Below are 24,459 nucleotides of genomic sequence, written 5' to 3'. Positions count from 1 at the left end.
TTGAAGTAGATTTGTAAAAATGAAAATGTTAATTATCTTCTGGGTATTAGTTCATTTTGCGAAAAGAATTTTAAGGTAGATTTTAATTCCTGAGCCAGGGCCTAATGGTCTTCAGTCTTGATTTTCCATATGCATACTTTGCTTAATTTAACACTTACGTTAAAATAACACTTTATAGCTCTTCTTTCTTGTTTCCTTTATCATTTGCAAGAGTACTGGATGTTCTTCTTACAGCTTCTGTTGCTATAGAGTCCTAGATCTCAATGTTATTGATATTTAAACATCTGGAATTTAAATATTTATAGAGAAGAGTTATTATAAGAAATCTTTATATTCATTAATTAATTAATTTTTAAAAGTTTGAAAGCCAATATATTTTTTAATATACATTTGCTGTAGCCCAAATTCCAGTTCTGAGTATTACAAAAAAGAAAAAAAATCATGGCAGAGTGAAGAGAGAAAGCTTTGAAGTTGGCCCTACATTTAAATACTTACTTGGCTCTTTACTAGTTACATTAACTTATTCAAATATCTGGAGAGCAGAGACTATCTTATTCTGATTACTCAGGACCTAACTGAAAATGGTAAATTCTCAAACAATAAACATAGAATGCATTTATTATTATTCCTTTTCCTTTGGCACTGACTGTTGGTTAGATAGAACAAATGTTTCAGTAACTCTTATATTTCAGTGATTTGTTGTCATTTATGATGAGTTTTACTTCCCTAGCTTGGATGTTCTCTCTTGTCTATGACCTTCTCCTTTCTTTCAAGGTAAAGATAAATCTTCATTTTTTTACCCTAGTCCTTGAGGCCTAAATTATATTCAGATCCTTGTTCTCTTCCCCGATTGCTATATTTAATGCATTGCCTTGGGAGGATGTCAATATAGTCCATGAGAGGCTAGCAGTTCCATTTCTCAAAATAGAAGCCAGGGAAATAAGATAAAATATAGACTACTCGATAACTAAATGGTTTTCCTTGCAGACAGGGGAATTAAATTCATCTATCATCCCATGAATGAAGCTAATTTTACAGGCCTCAAACCATGGAAGTAAAAAGTAAAGCTGATTCACCAGAATGAGTAGAAATATTTTTTAACTCATCTTTTATTTGATCATTTCTTTCCTTTTTTTTCCATTGCAGTTCTAATCTTTTCAAAATACCCCTAACTATGGAATGTTCAGGAGAATGGATCAGAATAAAAGAGAAGTGTTTCTATTTTTCTGACAATACCAGAAATTGGACAGCCAGTAAAAACTTTTGCAGTTCACAGGGATCAGAACTTGCTCAAATTGATACAAAAGAGGATATGGTGAGAAAAGGGGAAAGTTTTCAATCATTTCAGAGCTTAAGTTTGTATGAAAAGAAAATAAAAAGGACCAAAGTTAATACTCAATGATAATGTATATCAGACAATGTTTTAAGCACTGTAGTTATAAAAACACTTATCTTCAACCAATGTGTATGAAGTAAATATTTAAATATATCTATTTAAAAGGTGAAGAAAGTGAAACACGGAGATGTTATGTAACCCAGTCATTGTCATACAGCCATAACTTGTTGAACTGTGATTTTAACCCAAGCAAGTTAGCTAGCGATGCTATGTCCTTAACCACAATGCATATTGTCCACATAGCTAAATGTCTTTGTTCAATGTTCTTGGATTATTAAATAGATTGTTTTTAGTGCCTTTACACTTGCATCTTCTCAAGAATGGCCCGGGAAAATGAAAACAATGATATGGCCCTTAGAATTTAGAGATGAGGGTGTGAGGAAAATCTGTACAGTCTGAAGAAAGTGAGACAGTGAATGAAAAACGTAAAAGAGGACAAAGAAAGAAGGACTTGGACTTCAGGGGCACAGTGAGAGGGAATAAGTTTATTTGAAAAGAAAAGCTGACTAATAGATCTGTAGACCAATAATGAGAAGAAGATAGAGGAGAGACTAAACCCATCAACTCAATATCTTTTATTGCAATAGATCATATTCAGAAGTTAGTTTGATTTCTGAATCTATGAGCAAACATACAACAGGAATGGCATTCTTATCTGGTATGTAGTTAACCACTAAGTTTTACTATTTTAACAGTACTTATACTTTTTATTAAACCCTTTCTCCCTAAAATCCTTCCTCTGTGATGTTTGAGAGTGAACCTGTGCACAAAACAAAATATAAGCATCAGTTTTCTGTCACCTTTAAAGAACATGATATATTAATTCCTATAAAAATTGCTTAGCTCTTGATTTTGTCATCTATTTGGCAGTTTGTAGTCTTTGTCATTCAGTCCATGACTAAAACATACTGATAGTTTATGCATTAGAACTAGAAGTCAAATATGTTTTTCTCATCCATTTCCCATTTGAGAGACAGAAGTTAAAGATAATTCAAGACAGAACAGCTCAAAGAATTCAGTGACTTGTTGAAAGTCACTCTACTACTTAGAGATTTTAAGAAGTAAAAGGATAAAGTGAAAATCTTTCAGTTTGCTAAAACTAAAGTAAACATCTGTGCTGTTTGTTGCTATAGAAGTATTAGAGCATGTCAAATAGGATGGAAATCATAAAAGTTGGTTGCATTGAGAAGCATGTTTAGCAATGTGCCCTAGATAGATAAAAATAGATATAGGTAAATGTAGATAAATATAGAGATATATCTATATCTTTTACGTATTCATGTTTATTTATGTCTATTTTTCCACTTATTGTTCTAAATAAGGTTACAAATTACACTAATAATAATTAAATGCCTACATTCAGTCTTATATTCTTTTAATGTACCAGATATTTTTGTGCAGCACATTGTAATGGGTGAGTATAGAGCTCGGTGTTTTATAAAATGTTTTAAATTACTCTATTCTTAATTTCATTTTTGATTACACCAGTAAGTGGTTTCCAAACTAATTTTGGTTGCTCCTTTTCAGGTTTGAAATTAATGGGAATGGATAATTTGCTTTTGGAGATGCTGATGGAGTCTATAGTTCCAGGGGATTTGTTGATATCAAGTGAATTTGCAGGAAACCTAGATTTTAACAGAGCAAGATCTTGGAAAATGATTATTACACTTCAGAGATAAAGTAAAGTAATAAGTAGACAAAAGTTGCTTTTAGCTTCTTATGCTATAGAATACAGAGTTTTAAAAGTACTAGATAAAGGAACCAAAAAAAATTGAACAATTATAGGCAAAATCTCATCAATTCAAGATACATAACCTCTCATTATGAATGTGTCAGGAAACTTCTATTAAATAGGGCCAAACAAAGTAACAATAAACAATTTGATGACCTGGGACTGTAATGAAGGTTATGATAAGCAAATTTAAATGGATCTATATTGACAGGATGGCCAAAACTTACAGCTTAAAAATTAGAAAAATATATGTGCTCTAAATGTGTAAATATTATAAAATACTATCCAGAGCGAGCTCAACTTAAAGAATTTTTACAAGAGAATTACCTATAAACGCATTTACTTCAATATTATTCTAAAAACTAGGGAAAACCTACCAGGAGGACTTTAATGTTATAAATAATAGTCACTGATAAATGATCACAATTATATGTTAATATTAGAAAGCTTAGATTGTAGAATATAAACTAGAATAGTAACATCAGAAGTGACCATACAATGTTTTATTGCCAGCTATCTTCTCCCATATAGTAGGTTGTCTTTTTGTTTTGTTGATGGTTTCCCTCACTATGCAAAACCTTTTAGTTTTATGTAGTTCCATTTGTTTATTTATTTATTTTTGTTCTCGTTGCCCGAGGAGACATATCGGAAAAAAAAAAAAAAGAAAGCTAAAAACAATGCCAAAGTTTACTATGTTTTCCTTTAAAAGTTTTATGGTTTCAGGTCTTACATTTAAGTCTTTAATACATTTGAATTTATTTTTGTTTATACTGTGAGAAAGTGGTCTACTTTCATGTTTTTGCATGTATAATATGTCCAGTTTTCCCAACACTATTTATTTTAAAAGACTGTCATTTCCCCATTGTATATTCTTGCCTCCTTTGTCATAGATTAATTGACCATGTATACATGGATTTATATCTGGGCTCTCTATTCTGTTCCACTGATTTATGTGTCTGTTTTTATGCCACTACCATGTTATTTTGATTACTATGGCCATTTAGTATAGTTTGATATCAAATAGCATGATACCTCTAACTGTTTTTATTTCTTAAGATTGCTGTGGCTATTCAGGATCTTTTGTGCTTTCATATAAATTTTAAGATTATTCGTTCTGGTTCTTTAAAAAATGTCATTGGTATTTTGATAGGAATTTCATTGACTCTGTACATTGTTTTGGGTAGTATAAACATTTTAAAGACATTAATTTTTCCTACACATGAGCATAATATAACCTCCATTTATTGGTTTCTCCTTCAATTTCTTTCTTCAAGGTCTTATAGTTTTCCAAGCATAGGTCTTTTACCTCCTTAGTTAAATTTAGTCCTAGGTATTTTACCCTTTTTGATAAAATTCCAAATGTGACTATTTTCTTAATTTCTCTTTCCAATAGTTTGTTATTGGTGTATAAAAATGCAATCAATTTCTGAATATCAATTTTGTATCCTGCTACCATACTGAATTCAGTTATTAGTTCTGATAGTTTTTTGGTAGACTCTTTAGGGTTTTCTATATATAGTATCATGTCATCTGCAAATAATGATGGTTTTACTTCTTCCTCTCCAATTTAGATGCCTTTTATGTCTTTTTTTTTTTTGTCTGATTGCTATGGCAAGGACTTCCTATACCATGCTAAATATAAATAAAAGTGGTGAAAGTGAAGATTCTTTTCTTATTCATCTGATAAGAAGTTAATATCCAAAATATAAAGAACTTATATGAGTTAACACCAAAAAAAAAAACCCCAAACAATCTGATTTTAAAAAGGTAAGAGGATCTGAATCGACATTTCTCTAAATGACAAACAGACATATGAAAAGATGCTCAACATCACTAATCATGAGGGAAATGCAAATTGAAACCAATGAGATATCACCTCACACCTGTCAGAATGGCTATCTATCATCAAGTCAAAAAACAATAAGTGTTGGTGAGGACATGGGAAAAGGAAATCCTCATGCACAGTTGATAGGATTGCAAATGTAAAACAACATAGAGGTTTCTGAAAAAATTAAAAATAAAAATACCATATGGGAGTGACATCAGAAATATAGCAGCGTGAGAGATGTCCCTGGATCTCTCCCTTTGCAACAACAATAAGCTGAACATTTAAAACTTAACAAAAAACACTCAAACTGTACACCAGAATGTCTGAACGTGGGATCTGCGCAGAAGAGCTAGCACACGTCGGAACCCCAGATGTCAGGAGGTGGACTGGGAGAAACAAAGAAAATGCCTCTCTCAGCCACCAGAGCTCCCTGTAGAAGGAGGGGGAGGGGAGAAAGTGCGGCGACATCCTTGAACAGCCCTGCCTAGGAGTCCTGCGAGCTCTCATGGCCAGTGGCAATGCCCAGTCATCGGGGCAGAGGGCAGAGAAACAAGACGGCAGAAAGATGGAGACAGCAGAGAAACAACAGTAGATTTTTACCAGCTGTGGTTGCAAAACTGAGGCTGAGCCGCAGTTCCCATTCCCCAAACCAGAGGGCCCCTCGCCCCATACCCTCCAAGACCAATACCGCGAAGCCTCTGGGGAATCTGAGCAAACGCTGCCTAGACTGTCACTGGCGCTGACAGGGACTGAAACTGAGGGTAGCAGCATGATTAAACATCTGTAAGGAAAAAAACACTTTATTAAGATTTTATAGAAAGCAGAAATTGAAGAGTCTTAGGCGCCACCTACTGGAAACCAAAAGAAAAACACCTTTTTTTGCAACAGGCTCGGGACCATTATATAATAAATCTTTCTGGGAAAAAAAAAATCAGAATACACTTCCATTAATGCCCAGACAGAGAAATAGCCCATTAAGCATCATGAACAACCAAGGTGATAAGGCATCTCAGAAAGAAAGAGAAAAATATACAGAAAAAAAGCTTACAGACATAGAAATATGCAACCGAAATGACAGAGAATTCAGAATGGTAATTCTGAAAAAATTCCATGAGATTGAAAACAAAACATATCAACAATTTCAGGAATTGAAAAAACAACTAGATGAGCAGAATGAGTTCTTTAGCAAGGAGATTGAAACCCTCAAAAAGAGCCGAATAGAATTTCTGGAGATAAAGAACATACTGCAAGAGTTGAAAAATGAAATAACAAGTTGGGAAATAAAGTCGATCAAATGGAGGAAAGGATCAGTGATATTGAAGACAGAAATCTAGAAATAAATCAGAAGGAAAAAGAGAGAAACTGAAGAATGAAAAATAATGAAAGAGAAATTCAAGAACTAGCTAATACCATCAGGAGAGGGAACTTAAGAATAATGGGCATTATCAAAGGTGAGGAAAAGGACCAAGGATTAGAAGGCATTTTCAGCCACATAGTTGATGAGAATTTCGCAAATCTAAGGAATGAGTTGGAGCTTGGAATTCAAGAAATCAACAGAACATCCAATTGTCTCAACCCAAAAAGGCCTTCACCAAGACACACTGTATTAAAATTATCAAAAATCAATGACAAAGACAGAATTCTCAGGGCAGCCAAGGAGAAGAAAATAGTAACTAATAAAGGAAAACCCATTAGATTATCATCAGACTTCTCAGCCCAACCAGACAAGCCAGAAAGGAACAGAATCAGATATTTAAACTATTAAGTGAAAGGAACTACCATCCCAGAATAATGTATCCAGCTAAGCTCTTCTTTAGATATGAAGAAGAAATAAAGACCTTTCCAGACATACAAAAATTGAGGGAATTCTCCACTATGAGGCCTGCACTACAGGAAATACTGAAAGGGGTCAGCTCACCTAAAACAAAATGACAAGAAAAAAAACCATGATTAGGAGTAAGGTGACTGTCAGGCAAATAGAAGCAGAGGTGTGCAACCCTTACTAAGAACAGGGCATTATAAGCTTAAACAATAAGAAGAAAATTGCTATAGCAAGATAGTAATGAACGTTCAGCATACATAGGGACAAACTGAGACAATGATGACTGAAAAGGGGAAGATTCAAAGATCCAAATTCGCAAAGGGGAATGGAGATAAGGCATGTGCAGAAGAAAAGGAAGGCTGTATATATATAAAACTATCCTTTACATATTTATAATGGTAACCACATGCCAAAGATTCAGAACTGGAGTATATAACATAAAACAAGAAGAACCAGAGGACAAAAACAACAGAAGCCAACCAAAATAAAGAAAACAGAAACACAAGGACAAGGAAGCAATGGAAATACCAAGTTACCAGAGAGCAAAAGATAAAAAGGCTATAAGAAGACCTCCTTTTTATAATCACCCTAAATGTAAATGGACTGAACTCATCAATAAAAAGGCACAGAGTTGCGGAATGGATCAAAAAACAAAACCCAACCATATGCTGCCTCCAGGAGACACATCTCAGCTCCAAAAATAAATATAGACTCAAAGTGAAAGGCGGGAAAATGATATTACAAGCAAATGGCAATCAGAGAAAAGCGGGAGCAGCAGTACTAACATCGGAGAAATGGACTTCAATATAAAAAAGGTAAAGAAAGAAACTGAGGGACACTTCATAATGATAAAAAGAATCGTGCATCAAGAAGACATAACACATTAATATCTATGCCCCCAATCAGGGAGCCCCAAAATATATAAAGCAATTACTAACAGAACTAATGGAAGAAACAGACCAAAACACTATCATAATAGGGGACCTAAATATCCCACTGTCAGATATGGACAGATCATCCAAACAGAAAATCAATAAGGAAATATCATTTTTAAATGATATATTAGACCAACTGGACATAGTAGACATTTATAGAGCCTTTCATCCCAAAACAGCAGCTTATACATTCTTCTCTAGTGCACATGGAACATTCTCAAGGACTGACCAAATACTAGGACTAAGAGATAGCCTCAACAAAAATAAGAGAATTGAAATCATACCAACCATATTCTCTGATCATAATGCTTTGAAACTAGAGATCAACTGTAAAAAGAAAAAAGAAAGAACCACAAATACATGGAGATTAAACAACATACTACTGAAGAATAACTGGCTCAGAGAAGAAATAAAAAGAGAGATCAAACTTAAGGGACACGCAAAGCAGTCATAAGATGAAAGTTCATATCATTACAGGCCTATCTCCAAAAACAAGAACAAACCCAAATAAACAACCTAACACTTCATCTTAAAAAACTAGAAAAGGAAGAACAAATGAAACCTAAAGTCAGCAGAAAGAAAGAAATAATCAAAATTAGAGCAGAAATAAATGAAATTAAAAGCAAACAACAACAACAAAAACAATAGAAAAAATAAATGCAACAAAGAACTGGTTCTTTGAGAAGGTTACTAAAACTAACAAATCTCTAGCTATATTCACTAAAGAAAAAAGAGAAAGGACACAAATAAACAAACAAGGATGAAAGGGGAAATTACAACAGACACTGCAGAAATACAAAAGATCATACAAGAATACTATGAAAAAGTATATAACACAAAACTTAATAACCTGGAAGAAATGGACTATACTCAGAAAAAGACAATCTTCTTAGACTGAATTAAGAAGAACTGGAAAATCTAAATAGACCGATCAGCAGTATGGAAATTGAAACAATCATCAAAAACCTACCAAAAAGTAAAAGTCCAGGACCATATGGTTTCACCAGTGAATTCTACCAAACATTCAAAAAAGATTTAATACCTATTCTCCTCAAACTCTTCCAAATAATCGAGGAGAAGGCAATACTTCCCAACTCATTTTATGAGGCCAATATCACCCTAATTCCAAAATCTGGTAAAGATAACACAAAAAAGAACACTACAGACCAATATCTCTCATGAACACAGATGCAAAAATCCTAAATAAGATACTAGTGAACCGAATACAGCAACATATTAAAAAGATTATACATCACGATCAAGTAGGCTTCATCCCAAGGGCACAGAGATGGTTCAAGATACGCAAATCGATTAATATGATACACCACATAAACAAATTAAAAAATAAGAATTGCAATATCATATCAATAGATGCAGAAAAAGCCTTCGACAAGATACAGCACCCATTTATGATCAAAACATTTAACAAAATTGGTATCAAAAGAAAGTACCTTAACATAATAAAGGCCACATATGACAAACCCTCAGCCAACATTATATTTAATTGTGAAAAATTAAAATCCTTCCTTCTAAGATCAGGAAGAAGGCAAGGCTGTCCACTATTGCCACTCTTATTCAATATAACTTTGGAAGTCCTAGTGAGTGCTCTCAGGCAAGAGAAAAATGTAAAAGGCATTCAAATCAGAAATGAAGAAGTCAAACTGTCACTGTTTGCTGATGACATGATTCTCTATATAGAAAACCCTAAAGGCTCCACAAGAACACTACTAGAAACAATAAGCAAATATGGTAAAGTTTGTAGCTATGAAATCAATGTTCAAAAATCCATAGCATTCCTATACTCTAATAATGAAGTATCAGGAAAAGAAGTGGAAAAAATAATTCCTTTTGCAATTGCAACAAAAACGATAAAATACCTGGGAATAAGTCTAACAAAACATGTGAAGGACCTATATAATAAAAACTATAAGATCCTGTTAAAAGAAATTGAGGAAGATACAAAGAAATGAAAAGATATTCCGTATTCTTGGACTGGAAGAACCAACATAGTTAAAATGACCTTATTATTTAAAGCATAATACAGATTTAATGCAATTCCCATCAAAATCCCATTGGCATTTTTTAAAGAAATGGAACAAAAAATCATCGGATTTGTATGGAAGCACAAAAGACCCTGAATTGCTAAAGCCATCTTGAGAAAAAAGAATGAGGCTGGAGGCATCACTCTGTCTGACTTCAAATTATATTACAAAGTGACAGTAATCAAAAAGGCATGGTATTGGCAGCAAAACAGTCACACAGATCAGTGGAACAGAATCGAGAGTCCAGAAGTAAATCCATATTTATATGGGCAAAAGTTTCTTGGCAAAAAAGCCAAAAACATGCTGTGGAGAAAGGAAAGCCTCTTCAATAAATGGTGTTGGGAAAACTGGAAAGCCACATGCAAAAGAATGAAACTAGACTGTTGTCTATAACCACACACCAAAATTAACTCAAAATGCATTAAGGATCTGAATATAAGACCTGAAACAATAAAATGCGTAGAAGAAAACAGTGATTAAACTCAAAGACCTTGGACTTAAAGAGGATTTTATGAATTTGACCTCAATGGCAAGGGAAGTAAAAGCTAAAATAAATGAATGAGACCACATCAAACTACAAAGCTTCTGCTCAGCAAAAGAAACCGTCAACGAGGTAAAGAGATAACCAGCCAAATGGGAAAATATATTTGCAAGCAACACCTCTGATAAGGATCTAATATCCAAAATATAAAAAAACCTCATACAACTCAATAACAACTACAAAAAAATGGTCTGATCAAAAAATGGGCAGAGGATCTGAACAGACACTTCTCTCTAGAAGACATACAAATGGCCAATGAATATGTGAAAAGATGCTCACCATCGTTAGTCATTATGAAACTGTAAATCGAAACCACAATGACATACCATCTCGCACCTGTTAGAATAGCTATAATCAGCTATTTTGTTATTACTTGAATAGCTATAATCAGCTAATTTGTTATTACTTGTAATAACAAATGTTGGAGAGGATGTGAAGAAATAATATCCCTCATACACTGCTGGTGGGACTGAAAATTGGTACAGCCTCTATGGAAAACAGTATGGAGTTTCCTCAAAAAACTAAGAATTGATCTACCAATGATCCAGCAATCTTTCTACTGGGTCTTTATCCCAAAGACTTGAAAACTCATATCCAAAAAGATATATGCACACTGATGTTCATAGCAGCATTATTCACAGTGGCCAAGACATGGAAGCAACCGAATTGTCCTACGATAAATGATTGGCTAAAGAAGCAGTGGTACAATAGAATATTACTCAGCCATAAAGAGAGATGAAATACTGCCATTTGCAACAACATGGATGGACCTTGAGATAATCATGCTAAGTGAAATAAGCCAGACAGAAAAAGTTGAAAATCACATGATATCACTTATATGTGAGATATAAACCTAAAAGCAACAAATGAACAAGACTAACAGGGACTCATAGACATGGACAATGGACTAGTGGTTACCAATGGGTAGAGGGAAAGGGGGAGGGTAGGAGGGAGATGGGGGGAAAATTTAATTGATTTGTTCAATTAAAAAAATTTAATAAATAAAGGAAGAAAGAAAGAAAGAAGGAAGGAAAAATACCTTATGACTCAGCAATTTCACTTCTAAGTACTTATCCAAAAAAATCCAAAACACTAATTTGAGAAGACATATGCACCCCTAAGTTCATTGCAGCATTAGTTACAATAGCCAAGATATGAAAGCAACCTAAGTGTCGATCGATAGATGAATGGATTAAGAAGAGTGGTACATATACTCAATGGAATATTACTCAGCCATAAAAAATAATGAAATCTTACCATTTGTGACAACATGAATGTATCTAGAAGTATTATGCTAAGTGAAATAAATCAGATGGAGAAAGACAAATACCATACAATTTTACTTTTATATGAAATAAATAAACAAACAAAAATAAATAAATAAGTAAGTAAGTAAATAAATAAATAAATAAATGTACAAACAAAACAAAAACAAACTCAGAGATACAGAGAACAAATTTTTGGTCACCAGATAGGAAGGGAGTTTGGGGATGGGTGAAAGAGTTGAAAGAGATAAAGTATAAACTGTGAGTTATAAAAATAGTCAGGGGGATATAAAATACAGCATCAGAAATATAGTCAATAATATTGTAATAACTACGTATCGTGTCAGATGTGTACTAGATTTATCAGGGTGATCACTTCATGAGGTATAGAAATGTCTAATTGCCATGTTGTACAAACCTGATAACATGCACCAAAAAAAAAAAAAGTGAACGAACCATAGATTTTTTAAAATAGTTTAATTTTACAAATAGGAATAAGAAATTAGGAAAGATTTACGACACATTCCTGGGTTGTCATAAAATTCAAATTCTGCAGAGCATTTGGAAAATTATATCAAAACTGCCTTTGTTACATTAACTTGAGTTTACTTTCCTACCTAGGTAACTATAATTTATGTGTACAGGAATGTGAGTGTAAGTGAAGAAACAGACACTCAGAGTGGAGAAGCTGTAGAAAAGAAGTATCTAGGTTACAGGCAAACACATAGAAAAATAAACAAATCCTTCTCCTATCTTTAATAGAGTTTTGCTTCCTTAATTAATTGCAGATAAAACTTTCTGATAAATAAAAAGGGAAGTTTTTGAGCCCTACCCCCAGATGTTTTACTTGGCACTAGATGCAAATGACTTTTCGTAATCCTGACAAATGTCAGCATGTAATCAAGTATGGGCATATTATATCTGTGCATCCAGGATACTTGAAAATGATGGTTGTTTTAAATTTTGGCTCAGTTATGTTTCAGTTTTACTTGATCAATAATATGAGTTTTATTTTTATTGTTGGTTCATAGTGACAAGTTAGTTTTGTTAATTGCTTAGCAATTTAAATAATTCATCTCTTTTTCCTTTGATTCACAGTTACTATGGTATACATTCCCAATGGTTTAGAATAAGCTACTCACAACTTCTTGAATAAGTTAAATAATTACCTCACTTATATAATGGACACAAACTGTTGCATTTATTTTGAAATGTGAATGAGTTTTGAATAAATGACAAGAAAACAAACTTTATTTTTTTATAGAATTTCAGTGAGAAAACTAAGGAAGTAAAACAGTTCTCAGTATAATAATGTTTAAAATAAATTTGACTAAAGGAGAATAAATTGTGGAATCACATTAAAAACAAGATTATACGTTACTTCAAATAGACATCTTATGCTTACAACATTTGTATACTTTATTACCAGTTGAAACTTTTATTTCTTTTTGATGACATTCTATTCCTCTTAAATAATTAAATGAAAGCTTTTAAAAAGACGTATTTCTCTAACAATACGTTGGTTTCCAAATAAAGAAAAGGAACCTACACATTTTTTTACTAATTTTTGTCAAAGGTTACAATCAAAACAGATTAAAAAATGACTACTACTTTATACTTTAGTTTTATATTCATGAAAGATGATGATAAATGGAAAATAGAAGTATCTAGGAGTAGATAAATATCCAAACTGGCATGAACTATTACTCCATGCCCTTTTTTGCTCCAAGCTTGCCACAGCTCAGGTGCTCTGTAGAGTAACATGTAAAGAACACGAGAGCACGTAAGAGAACATGTAAACGTGTACTACACTTAAGAATTTTAAGTACATTAACCTTATGTTGTTCACACAAGAACATTGTGAGGAAAGCTTCACTAATCATACAAGTGAAAAAGTTGATAACAAGTTTGGGAGAATTTTCTAAGAGTAAAATTTTAAATTTACACTTTTTGATTTCAGCTCAAGAGATGTTTTTATTTTCTGAGTGCTTTTATTTATAAGTTAATTTTATCTTTGCATCTGCTATAAAGTATTTGTTTGAAATTATTTTAAATGACATTCAAGTCAGCTTAAATTTTTAAAAAATTTTTTTGTCTTTTGACAATTAATAATTCCCAGGTGCCATAATGAATACTAACCATACTTCTCAACATTACTGAATGTTAAAGAAGAAGGAGGAGGAGAAGGAGGAGGAAGGGAGCAGGAAAGAGGAGGAGGAGGAAGAGGAGAAGGAGAGGAAGAAGGAAGGAAGAAGGAAGAAGAGAGAAGGAAGAAGAAAAAAAGAAGAAGAAAAGAAGAAGAAGAAGAAGAAGAAGAAGAAGAAAGAAGAAAAAGAAAAAGAAAACGATGACAATGACAACCACGACGCTGACGACTGACGGCATTGACCGAAGAAGAAGAAGAAGAAGAAGAAAGCAAGCAAAGAAGAAAGGGAGAAAGAAGAGGTAGGAAGAAAAATGAATAGAAAAAATTTAATGAAGAAGGGAGGAAAGAAGGAAGAAAGATAAAAAGACTTGGAAATCAAGGAAGCTTAAAAATACTTTTCTATAAATAAAACAACATCATTACACCATCCTGTCCCTCAAATAACAACTTACATTTTTTGTTCTACAAAAAGGTGTTCATTTATCCACATCCATTGTTTTCTTGGAGATATCATAGATAGTCCAATCCGAGCAAGACGTCCAGGTTTTAAACTCTTCTGTATAAATTCCTACAGAGGAAATAGTGTATTCATTCATTCATTAAAAAAAAAGTCAATGCCATCTATAGAGTAAGACACTATGCCAAGCATTAATGAAATAGCAAATAATTATTTTTCATAAATAATAGGTTTTTAATTATAAACAATATATTAATGAACGTTAAAGGCAATGACTATAAACCACCTACACTTGCTAGAACTGCACCTAGAATTTTTCCTTGGGCACTTAGCTCCCGGTTTTGATTCCTCACCAGCTCCTCAGAATTGTGAATCATTAGCAAATGTGCCTGGAGATTTATACAGTCATGTTGACTCTCATTCCAAGTTTTAGAAGAAATTAAAAACTTGTAACACTTCCCTTGGTTCAACAGCCAGTGATTTGGACACATATAATTATTTCCTAAAAAAAAAAAAAGTAAGAAAAATTAATTAAAATCTGTAGTTAATTGAGAAAATGTAAATAGTATCAAATGTGATTAACTGGAAAATAGATTTTTGCCAACTCAATTTTCATAATTAAAAGGCAGCTCTATTAGCAGAACAAGAATGAGATTAATTAATTAATCTGTGCATTTTCTGAAATGAGGGCAGGGTTTTCGGTGACAAGTTGAAGTGAACAAAGCTTGTGAATTCTGACCCCCATAATTAGAAGAAAAAATATATATAATATTTTTTATTGTTTATTACTAACTGAAAAAGTAGAAGTCTGTTGTTTAAGTCCCTGCCCTACCTGGTTCTAATTCCTTTTTTTCGAGGCAGTCTATAACAGACACTTCATTTCTGTGAGATTACTTAACTGCTACTATGGCTTACCTCATTGCATTTGATATGTTCACCCTCCTCTGCTTTCCATTCATACTGTTCCCTTAGCCTTGAATAGCCTTCCCTTCCTTTTTTATCCTCTAAATTACAGAGAACTTTCAATTCTATTTTTACTTCTTAAAGCCTTTAACCGGTCATAATTTCTGCTGCATCTAAGACTCATAACACTTAGGTATCCTTTAACAAAGGATGAGTTGTCTGTATCCTACTCATTTGTGAACATCTCCACATCTTTTACCTAACTGGAAGATTCTTGAGATGACTGTCATATTTATCTTCAAGGCTCCTATCATGTAGCATTTTGATTATAGTGTCTAATTGTTGATTGTTGAATGACTAAATTAAATATCCATAAGTTAGAGCATGTCATATTTTTCATTTGTCATCTATGAGCCTATAGTTTTATAAAAAATGTATTTTAAGAAATTAAATTAATATGTCCAGCTAAGATATAGGGAAAAAAGTAACGTCAGCAGATATGATTTAAAGAAGACTATCATGGGCTAATTTTCAATATATAAAACTTCATATATATTTTTACGTCATTAACAGAGATAAAAGAGTTTTCAACCGTGAACAGTTACAATTTTGCAAAAAAAAAATATTTCAGACTCAGGATAATTGGATTCTAATCTCAGTGATACAAGTACACAGTTTGTGCTAAAAGGCATAAAATTATTTAAAATATACTCCCCAATTTATAATTTCAGTGGAGCTATTTATCCACTATTATTAGTAAAAAGGAGTCAATTGAACCAAGTGATAACATTAGGTAGATACTGATAGAATGGTCAGTAAAATACAGTTTTGAGCTGCAAAACACATTAAAAATAGTCCAAATGGTCAGCATAGTATGTTAAAATACAAAAGCATGATGCAAAATGTGGACACCAGTTGTGCAAAGAGTTATTATAGTTAACGCAGCTCGAAGTGTTCTCTTCTGTAATAAGAAATATTATGGGGATGAGGATAGAAAAAAACATTTATTTAGCAATATTTTGTGTCAATTCCTGTCTCAGATACTTTATATAACAATAACAACAAACACATATAGCCATTATTGTGGGCCAGGCAGGTTGTTAAGCACCTAACACATATTTAGTTTTTAAAATAACTTTATAAAATAATGGAACATGTTAAATGACATAATGAAAATATAAACAGAAAAATCCGGAGTATGAGAAATTTTGCAAAACCATGACCCATTTTTGACATTGAGATATTTTAACCAAAAGCAATTGTGGTCTTCTGATTCTCATTCTAACAAAGCAAAAATAAAAATAAAAATAAAAAGACATTTTAACGCTGACTAGATAATAGATAATATTAAGAAGTTCTTGTTAATTTTATTAAGAATTGTGGTAGACACAATTTTGAAATGGCCCCTAAGATTCCTGGCCCCTGGTGTACATGGCCTATGTAATTCCCTCTCCATGAGTGTGAGTCAGACCTGTGAATATGATGAGATATCACTTCCATGCTTAAGTTATATTACATGGCAAGATAAAGGAATTTTAAAGACAAAAGAATGGTCCCTAGTCAGTTGACTCTGAGTTAATGAAAAGAGTGATTATCCCAGGCAGGTCTGAAGATGGCGTCAGCCCTGAATGTGAGGGGACCAAAAACTTATATGGGGCTTCAGGCGAGCCTTTTGGTGAGCATATTTTGGGCCAGTAAATTGACGGAGAAGGGAGGAGAGACCAATGAAGTGGGTGATGAGCATGTAGCATTGCCAACCTGAATGCAAGGTCCGGTTCCTACACAAAGGTAAGGGAGAAGTCTGGTGCCCACGCTACGGAGTCGGAGGGATTAGGGATAAACCCTCCTGGACCTAACAAGTACAAAGGAGGAGGGGAAAGAAGGAGAGAAGAGGAGGCAAGAGGAGAGGAGGAGGAAAGGGGAGGAGGGGGGAAAGGGAGAAGAAGAGGGAGAAGGAGAGAGAGGAGGAGAGAGAGGAGAGATTTCAAGGAATGGGCTCATGTATTATTGGTGTTGTCAAGTCCAAAATGTGCAGAGCAGGTTGTCAGGCTAGAGACCCAGGGAAGAGTTGATAGTGCAGCTCAAATCTGGAGTCTGAAGAATGAATTCCCTCTTATTTTGAGGAACCTCAGTATTTTTTCTCTTAAGGCCTTCAGCTGATTGGATGAGGCCCAGCCACATTATAGAAGATAATTTGCTTTACTTGAATCTACTGACTTCAATGCTAATCTCATCTAAAATATACTTTCACAGCAACATCTAGACTACTTGACAAAATATCTGAGTACCATGCATGGCCTAGCCAAGTTGAAATAAAATTAACCATCACGGCTGACTTAATATACACTAAATATGCTATGATGTAGTTATTATATCCCCATTTGAAAGTTTAAAAAACTGATATTTAATTTGTCTAAATTTAGGTGACCAGTTCGTTGAAATGTCTTGATTCAAACACAGAGCAGCACATTATAAACAAAAAAGAACATTACCTGCTAGAGTGCTGATATTTATGTTCTGTGAGGAATCCAATTTTTTTACCTGTACTCAGTGCAAAGAAAAAAAAATGTGAGTAACATTAAAAAATGAATAGCAATCTAGGAAAACAAGAATAAAAATACTAGCACACAATAAAGACAAAAATTCAAATTACCTCTCTTTTACTAGGTTTCTGTTCCTCTCCTTTCCCAGTAGTAGCCATTTTTATATTTATTTTTATTCCTTTAAGTGCTAATTATATCCTATATATTGCACACATTCTTAGACCTCATATCTATTACTTTTTGTATATTATTTTCTTTTTTCTACTAAACTTCTTAATTGATGTTATTTCTTCATGTTCTAGACCCACCTCTAAAAAGAAAAATAAAACTCCTTTTACCATATTAAGTTTCTTCAGTTTCTTACTTGTATTATTTATAGATTGTTTTTATATAGAGTGAATAACTGCTTTCCAGGAACAAAATAGTTGATAACCTGCAACGACTTTTCATTACATTCTTTGGCTAGCTTCACTCTAATATCAGTACCCCTCCCCCTTTATTTGTCCCAACAGAGTGGATGGAAAAATTATATTGCTTCATTACTCTTGTTTTAAACTTAAGTTAAAATCAAGTTTAGAACTTTGAAGGTATTACTAAAGTGACTTTTTATATACATTTAAAAATCCGATATGAATTTCTTTTTCTTTGCTTTGGGAGAAAACAAATTCTTTATGTAAACTTTTAGAAATATATGTTTATTGATTGTGTCCTGAAATATGATGAGGATCTATCTATCTATCTATCATCATCTTTCTCTCTCTCTCTCTCTCTCTCTCTCTCTCTCTCATCTATCAACTACCTATTCATTTATCATCTATCCATCCATCCATTTATCATCTATTTATCTTTATTTTTGTATTGTATTTTCAATTTGGTGGGCTGTTATAAAGTGAAGATTCTTGTTTTATATTTTTTTCTCCTGAAAAAAAATTTGTATATTTTTTTTATTATTTCACATGTACATTTTTCCCCTATTCCTTTTTTATGAACATTTGTTAAAGGGATATTGCCCTTTCTGTAATGGCAGTATGTTAGATTTTTGTCTCAGATATTCTCAATTTATTTATATTTATTAATTTTTTTCTGACACTTTTCTCTATGGTCTGGGATATTTGGTTAGCTACCATAAATTTTCAGATAGCAAGGGCACAGAAAATAGCCAAGCTATGTAGTAAACCAATACATTATTCCCCTCTCCCACTCCAGAACCAAAACAAGGGAACAGATACCCTATTGCACCAACCACCACTCGATAAAATTGAGTGGTGGTTGGTGCAATAGGGTATCTGCCCTAGTTGCATAGTTCATTATTTTAAAAAGATTTTGTTGGTTTGGGGGCTTTTGTTGTTGTTGTTTGTTTGGTATGACATGGTAGCAAATACTACTTGTGAGTGTAGTAAGAGGTTGTCAAAACAATAATCTAAAAGAGCATTCTTTAGTAAGTTTTTCAGTTAATTACTTTGCTTTGGATCTTTCTTGACACTCTGTACTCATCCATGAAAATAGAGTCCTGCCTAGGTTTTGCCATGAGGAATAGCTTCCATCCACACGGAAGACCTTTGTTCTTTCTTTGAACTGTAGTTGTCTCATTGATTAATCCAATAGCATTATTCCATCTGCTTTACATTTTTTTTTACATTGTTCTTTCCTTTTCATTCTCTGTGCTTTTATTAATTCATTTTATTTTGTTATTGTTTATTATTCTAATATAGAACCTTGGGAAAGCAGATGTAAATATTTATGATCAATAATTTGTTTGGAACTGAATGCCAGGGAAAATATTTTAAAACTGGTCAAACTACAAACACAAATTTAATAGAAACAAAAATATTGAAATTGTCACTAATTTATTAGAATTAAAAATATCACTAAGAAAAAATTTTACTCCTACTTATATTTCATCAATATGTCAAATTTTATTGCTTTTCTCAATAGCGTCTTTCTCTAAAAGAATCTCTATTGCACCAGTTATGTCTTTTTTACCATTTATATTTTACAGAAGGGAAAACTGAATCAGAAGGGAGTAGTGGTGGTTTGTAAATATTGTACCTAGTATCTAACAAGAAACCATTTGCTCCTGAATTTTAAGGACTTTGAAAAAAGCTATAATAATGATTATGGCATAGTCAACTTTTCTAGAATTAATGTTAAATTATCCCTACTTAGATCAACTCATGAAAACTAATATTAGTCATCTAATATTAATTGTTAAAGAGAAGGAGAATTTCATATTATCAGAAACTGATTTCGATATAAGGATTGAACACGTCTGAGGGGTATGATTGGTTAATGGCTTCCCAACCAAAATGCTCTGCGAAGTACAGAAGAATTACCTAAAGCAGAATACTTATTTGGTCTTAGAAAAGTCTGACATTTTCTATTGTCGTATTAGGAAAAACTCAAAAACAAATATAATTGCCCAATAAAAAATAGACCCTTTACTTTTTTGTCTCCCTTAGAAAAGTTGCTTTAGGGCTCATTTATATTTAGATATCTCAAAGGCCCTCAGAGTTTATGTTTCTATGTCAATATTATATATGACAGTGCCCATTTTAGCCCTGCATTTTCAAGAATCATAATTTCATGAGAAATACAGCAAATTATAGGAACCATGAATGGGTCTGGTTATTTCAAAAATAATGAGTACATGATACGCACATTAAATACCACCTTGGAAAAAAAAAAAAGTTGAAGTCCACCTAAAATGGTTTTCAAATAGGTCCTTTATTTTCAGCTAGCACAGTCATACATTTAAATTATCTCTCAAAGTGGTACCAATGAGCACATACTCTGTAAAAACAGATTGCTAAATTTTTTATAAAATAACAAATCAACCTTGTACTAGAGGTTCTTCAAAAGAAAAGATGCAGAATAAATACTTATTTTATATTTGAATGTTTCTTAACTTTTCTTAAATTTAAAATAATTTTGCGATATAATGGATATGGCTGGAAAGTTTAATTTACCAGTTGTGGACTACAATGTGGAGCTGATCTCGATATTAAGAATTAAAAGTACAAAGATAAATAAAAACTCTATATACCCACCCCAAAAGTTTGGGCCAATCACTTTCATCATGAAAATAAGGATTCCAATGCATCCAAATACTAGCATAATACAATAATCATATGGATACGGGGAGAAATCTGAAATATTGAGATGGTTTTCCATGAATTTTAAAACTCTTGTGATTATTCACTTCATAAATATTTTCCTGTCTTGCTTTGTGAACTATTTAGTGATGTTTTTGAAAAGTAAAAATAATTTAATTTTATTAAATTCTTTCTGTATTATATATAAATAATATATATAATTTATAATATCTAGGGTTATGTGTATTATTTATTAATATTTAAAATGTAATGTAAATATATAATTTATATTCTATATATAATGTAACATATATGACATAAATACATATATATTTTTATATCATACATATAATATATAGAATAATATAAAAATAATATAGTGTATAATATATATCTATATATCCCACATATATTACATACGGAAAAAATTACATATATATAATGCTATTGTAAATAGAATTGTTTTTCTTAATTTTATTTTTGGATTGTTCAATGCCAAGTATGTATATATACATATATATATATATATATCATGTGCGTTATTTATTTTAATGATTCACTTTTAGAAATAAAATAAGGAAAGGAACATTTATTGAAGCTCTATTTTTTACCAGTCACTGTACTGGAACATGCTATCTCACCTTTACATAATATATTGTATTTCCCTGGCTTTGACTTTTTCTACAGGAATCAGTGTCAGCCTAAGCAGCATAGATCTCTGGTTAATACTGTTCACTTAGAATTTTTGCCAGAGTAGTCCTTTGGATCAGAGTTGGCAGGAATAGTGTCTTTAAAGAGGAATAAATGAGGAAACTTCAGAGACATTACACAGGGATATATATGTTGTTATTCTCTTTTAATTTTATCTATTTTCATAAGTTAGAGATATATACTCTTTCCATAAAAAAAAGAAGACAGGTATCTTTTTACATGTATAAATCATAGGAATATTTTCTTAGTCTAGAGGCATGGTAACCAATTTGCCTTCCTAGTGACCAAAGTCAAGTACTTTGATACTCAGATAATTATTTCCCAGTTTTTATTAGCTTATGAGTAAACAAGCACTTAATTTCTCAGCTGTGATTGTACATTTTACAAATAAATTTTATCCTGTCATAATAAAAGAGTGCTAATTCTCAAATCTGGGTAATATGTGAATGTTTTATATCAATTATTTTTTATGGAGTTAGTGCATTTCTTTATGTCTGTAGTATAGAGTTATAGAATTTTAACTTGAAATTTACTACCCAATTGTCTGTAGTGAAACTTGAAATTTACTACCCAATTGTCTGTATTACAAAACAAATTTGAAGTGAGTTTCTATTTTTTTCTCGCCTTTGGCTATTTCTTCACTCAAGCAAAGGTAGAAAGACTTCTATTTAGCTAAAAGTCCTCAAAATACATTTCTGCAAATTACAAGGGTATACTAATCCTAGGTATATGGATCTGCAGTTAGCTAGTTCCATACTTGCCAGGAAGGGAAATTTTAGACTCATTGTCAAATAATGTTATAGCTATATATTAAAAATTAATATTTTTTTTTATCTCAACCACAATAATACTATGTCAAGCCAAGTGACCGGAGAGTTGAGTACCTGCAGTGCATTGCATTGGTCCATTCTAGAATTGCTTGACTGGCTGTCATTGGCATCCGTAGGGCAATATTAAGAAATTTCTTTATGAAATCTGTTATTATTACTACTGCAAGAACACTAATTGTATTATTTATAGCTGCTTTGTGATGGCAAAATTTTCTTTCTAGATTTAGTAATGAGATTAATTATATTCATCTTAAGCAATAGGTATAACTGTCTTACAATAAGAATCAAATAATTAGTCGGCTTATCCTTACTCATTAATTACAAAGAAGCTTAAAAACAAATTTATAGCAGATAAAAACATGCTTACAGTAATGTAACTGTTGCTTAATTATAGGCCCAATTTATGTTCCAAGCCCTATCCTTCTTTCACCCATAATTTAAATGGATGTTATCCTGTATTTTATGTACCTACACTCAAATTTTATATATTATAACTCACTTGTCTGTTACAAGTAGTTTTATAAATTAAAGAAAAACGTTATAATTTAGTTTAACATCTACAGAAAACAACACAAGATAGATTCACTTTATTACAAATAAAAGTTTTTATATTTAAGAAAACAAAAAGATTTTGCCCAAGGCCACTTACTTAGTCTGAAGAGTTGAGTCCAATTCAGTCAATTTAACTTCAATGGTCTTAGATTTTATTACATCTAAATAAGTTGCTAGTGAAAAAGAAATAGTTTGTTTCCTGTTATGGACACCATGAAAAAGACCTTGAGCCTTCAGATGACAATGAAAGTAGCATGTCTTTTAAAAAAATAATCTTGAATTCGCTAGATAAAAATCAAGATAGTACATGAGGATGTTCAACAAGAATATGTATGACAGAGCTTTGTTTTTTACCAGCAATTTTAATTTCTGGCCCAGTCACCTCAGCTTAAATCTTTACTATTGAAACAGAATTATTTTTAAAATTTATTTTAGACCAACTGAATTTAGACATTCATTATTGTGTTTATTAAACTTGTCTATAGAAACTATAACAGATCTGAAAACAAAACAAAACAAAAAGAACAACCTAGACTTGATACAGTAGCCCTAAGTGGCAAAGATTAATGTTTTATATTGCCTTTCTCTCATTCCCAGTAGATTATTCTGACAATCCTATGGTTCTTTTTAAAAGATTTTTTAAAAATGCAATATATATGTATAAAAATACTTTTTAAGCTATAAAACACTATAGGACCACTGCTACTCTCATCATCAGCACTAGATCTTCATCTTCTGAGTGTAATAATAGGCATCTTAATATAGATATTATACCCCCTAAAAAAAACTGATTCCAAAAGTCTTATGTTTTGTAGAAGGAATAATTTCTGTAAAAAATGCTAACTTTGATCTTTTACTTAAAAGTTACTTTTTTATTCTTATGCTACAACATTGAGGAGATTGTACATCATCCTATTAGCATTTCTCTTGCCCCATGACTTCAAAAATACTGGGTTTTTTTAAATTGTTGATACATGAGTCTAAATAAACTATTTTAGACAACTTATAACCATTTTTTTAAATCCCGGAATATAGTTAATTTCAACGATTTAAAAATATTCAAATATAATTGTCTTCCTTAAGAGAATAATGCAATTTTAAACTGGAGTCTGAGTGGAGAGAAACAATATTCTTACCTTTAGTTTTCTGCCTGTATTTGAAATTATTTTTGCAATTCAGCATCATGTAGCCATCTTCATCTTCCATCTCTTCAAATGTTTCCATATGATATTACACAGAAAATAGTATAAAGGAAATGGAGAATACTGTCACCCTGGATAGTTCTCCTAGCACAATGTACCCAATACTAAAAGGAAGTCCAAAAATAGCTAAAATTTATTCACGTATCACTGTCCAAAACCACAAAGGATGTATTGTTAAATGAAAATAGGTATGTTAATGTCTGGCTAAAATTCTGTATGCTACAAGGTAAAGATGGCTATTTTGTTCCATTCTCTTCAACAAATATTTATTATACACTTACGATGTACCAGTCACTTGTGTACAGAGTATTAGAAACATAAAAGTAAACAAGACATACTTCCTGCCCTCATATATTTTATATTATAGTCAGAAAAAAATGAAATAAAACAAATAAACAAAATACCAAATAAACAAAATCAGTGTCTGTCTAAATCAGAATAAAAATTTTAAATTAAAAAAAT

At 32.1% G+C, this 24,459-nt stretch overlaps 1 protein-coding gene across 1 annotated transcript; it reads right to left on the bottom strand.

The window, feature by feature from the left end:
* Positions 1 to 24,019, bottom strand: KLRF2 (killer cell lectin like receptor F2). Its single transcript, XM_039874333.1, has 6 exons — positions 23,932 to 24,019; positions 20,658 to 20,756; positions 17,560 to 17,613; positions 14,518 to 14,666; positions 14,160 to 14,275; positions 1 to 284 (listed from the first exon to the last, which is right to left on the bottom strand). The coding sequence occupies exons 1-6, from the start codon at positions 24,017 to 24,019 to the stop codon at positions 254 to 256; spliced, it is 537 nt and encodes a 178-aa protein (XP_039730267.1). The 3' UTR covers positions 1 to 253.
* Positions 24,020 to 24,459: the final 440 nt, after the last annotated feature.

Source organism: Pteropus medius, unplaced genomic scaffold (genome assembly GCF_902729225.1).
Source record: "Pteropus medius unplaced genomic scaffold, Ma_sr-lr_union100, whole genome shotgun sequence".
NCBI lineage: Eukaryota > Metazoa > Chordata > Mammalia > Chiroptera > Pteropodidae > Pteropus > Pteropus medius.
Note: the sequence above shows the minus strand (reverse complement) of the source record. Positions and strands in the feature narration are given on the sequence as shown.

Coding starts and splice junctions, on each gene's coding strand:
- KLRF2 (XM_039874333.1), bottom strand. CDS start 24,019: ATGGAAACATTTGAAGAGATGGAAGATGAAGATGGCTACATGATGCTG. Junction 14,667..17,559: donor AAATATCAGCACTCTAGCAG/GTAATGTTCTTT, acceptor TTTTTTTTTTAG/GAAATAATTATATGTGTCCA. Junction 14,276..14,517: donor TTCACAATTCTGAGGAGCTG/GTGAGGAATCAA, acceptor TTTCCTCTGTAG/GAATTTATACAGAAGAGTTT.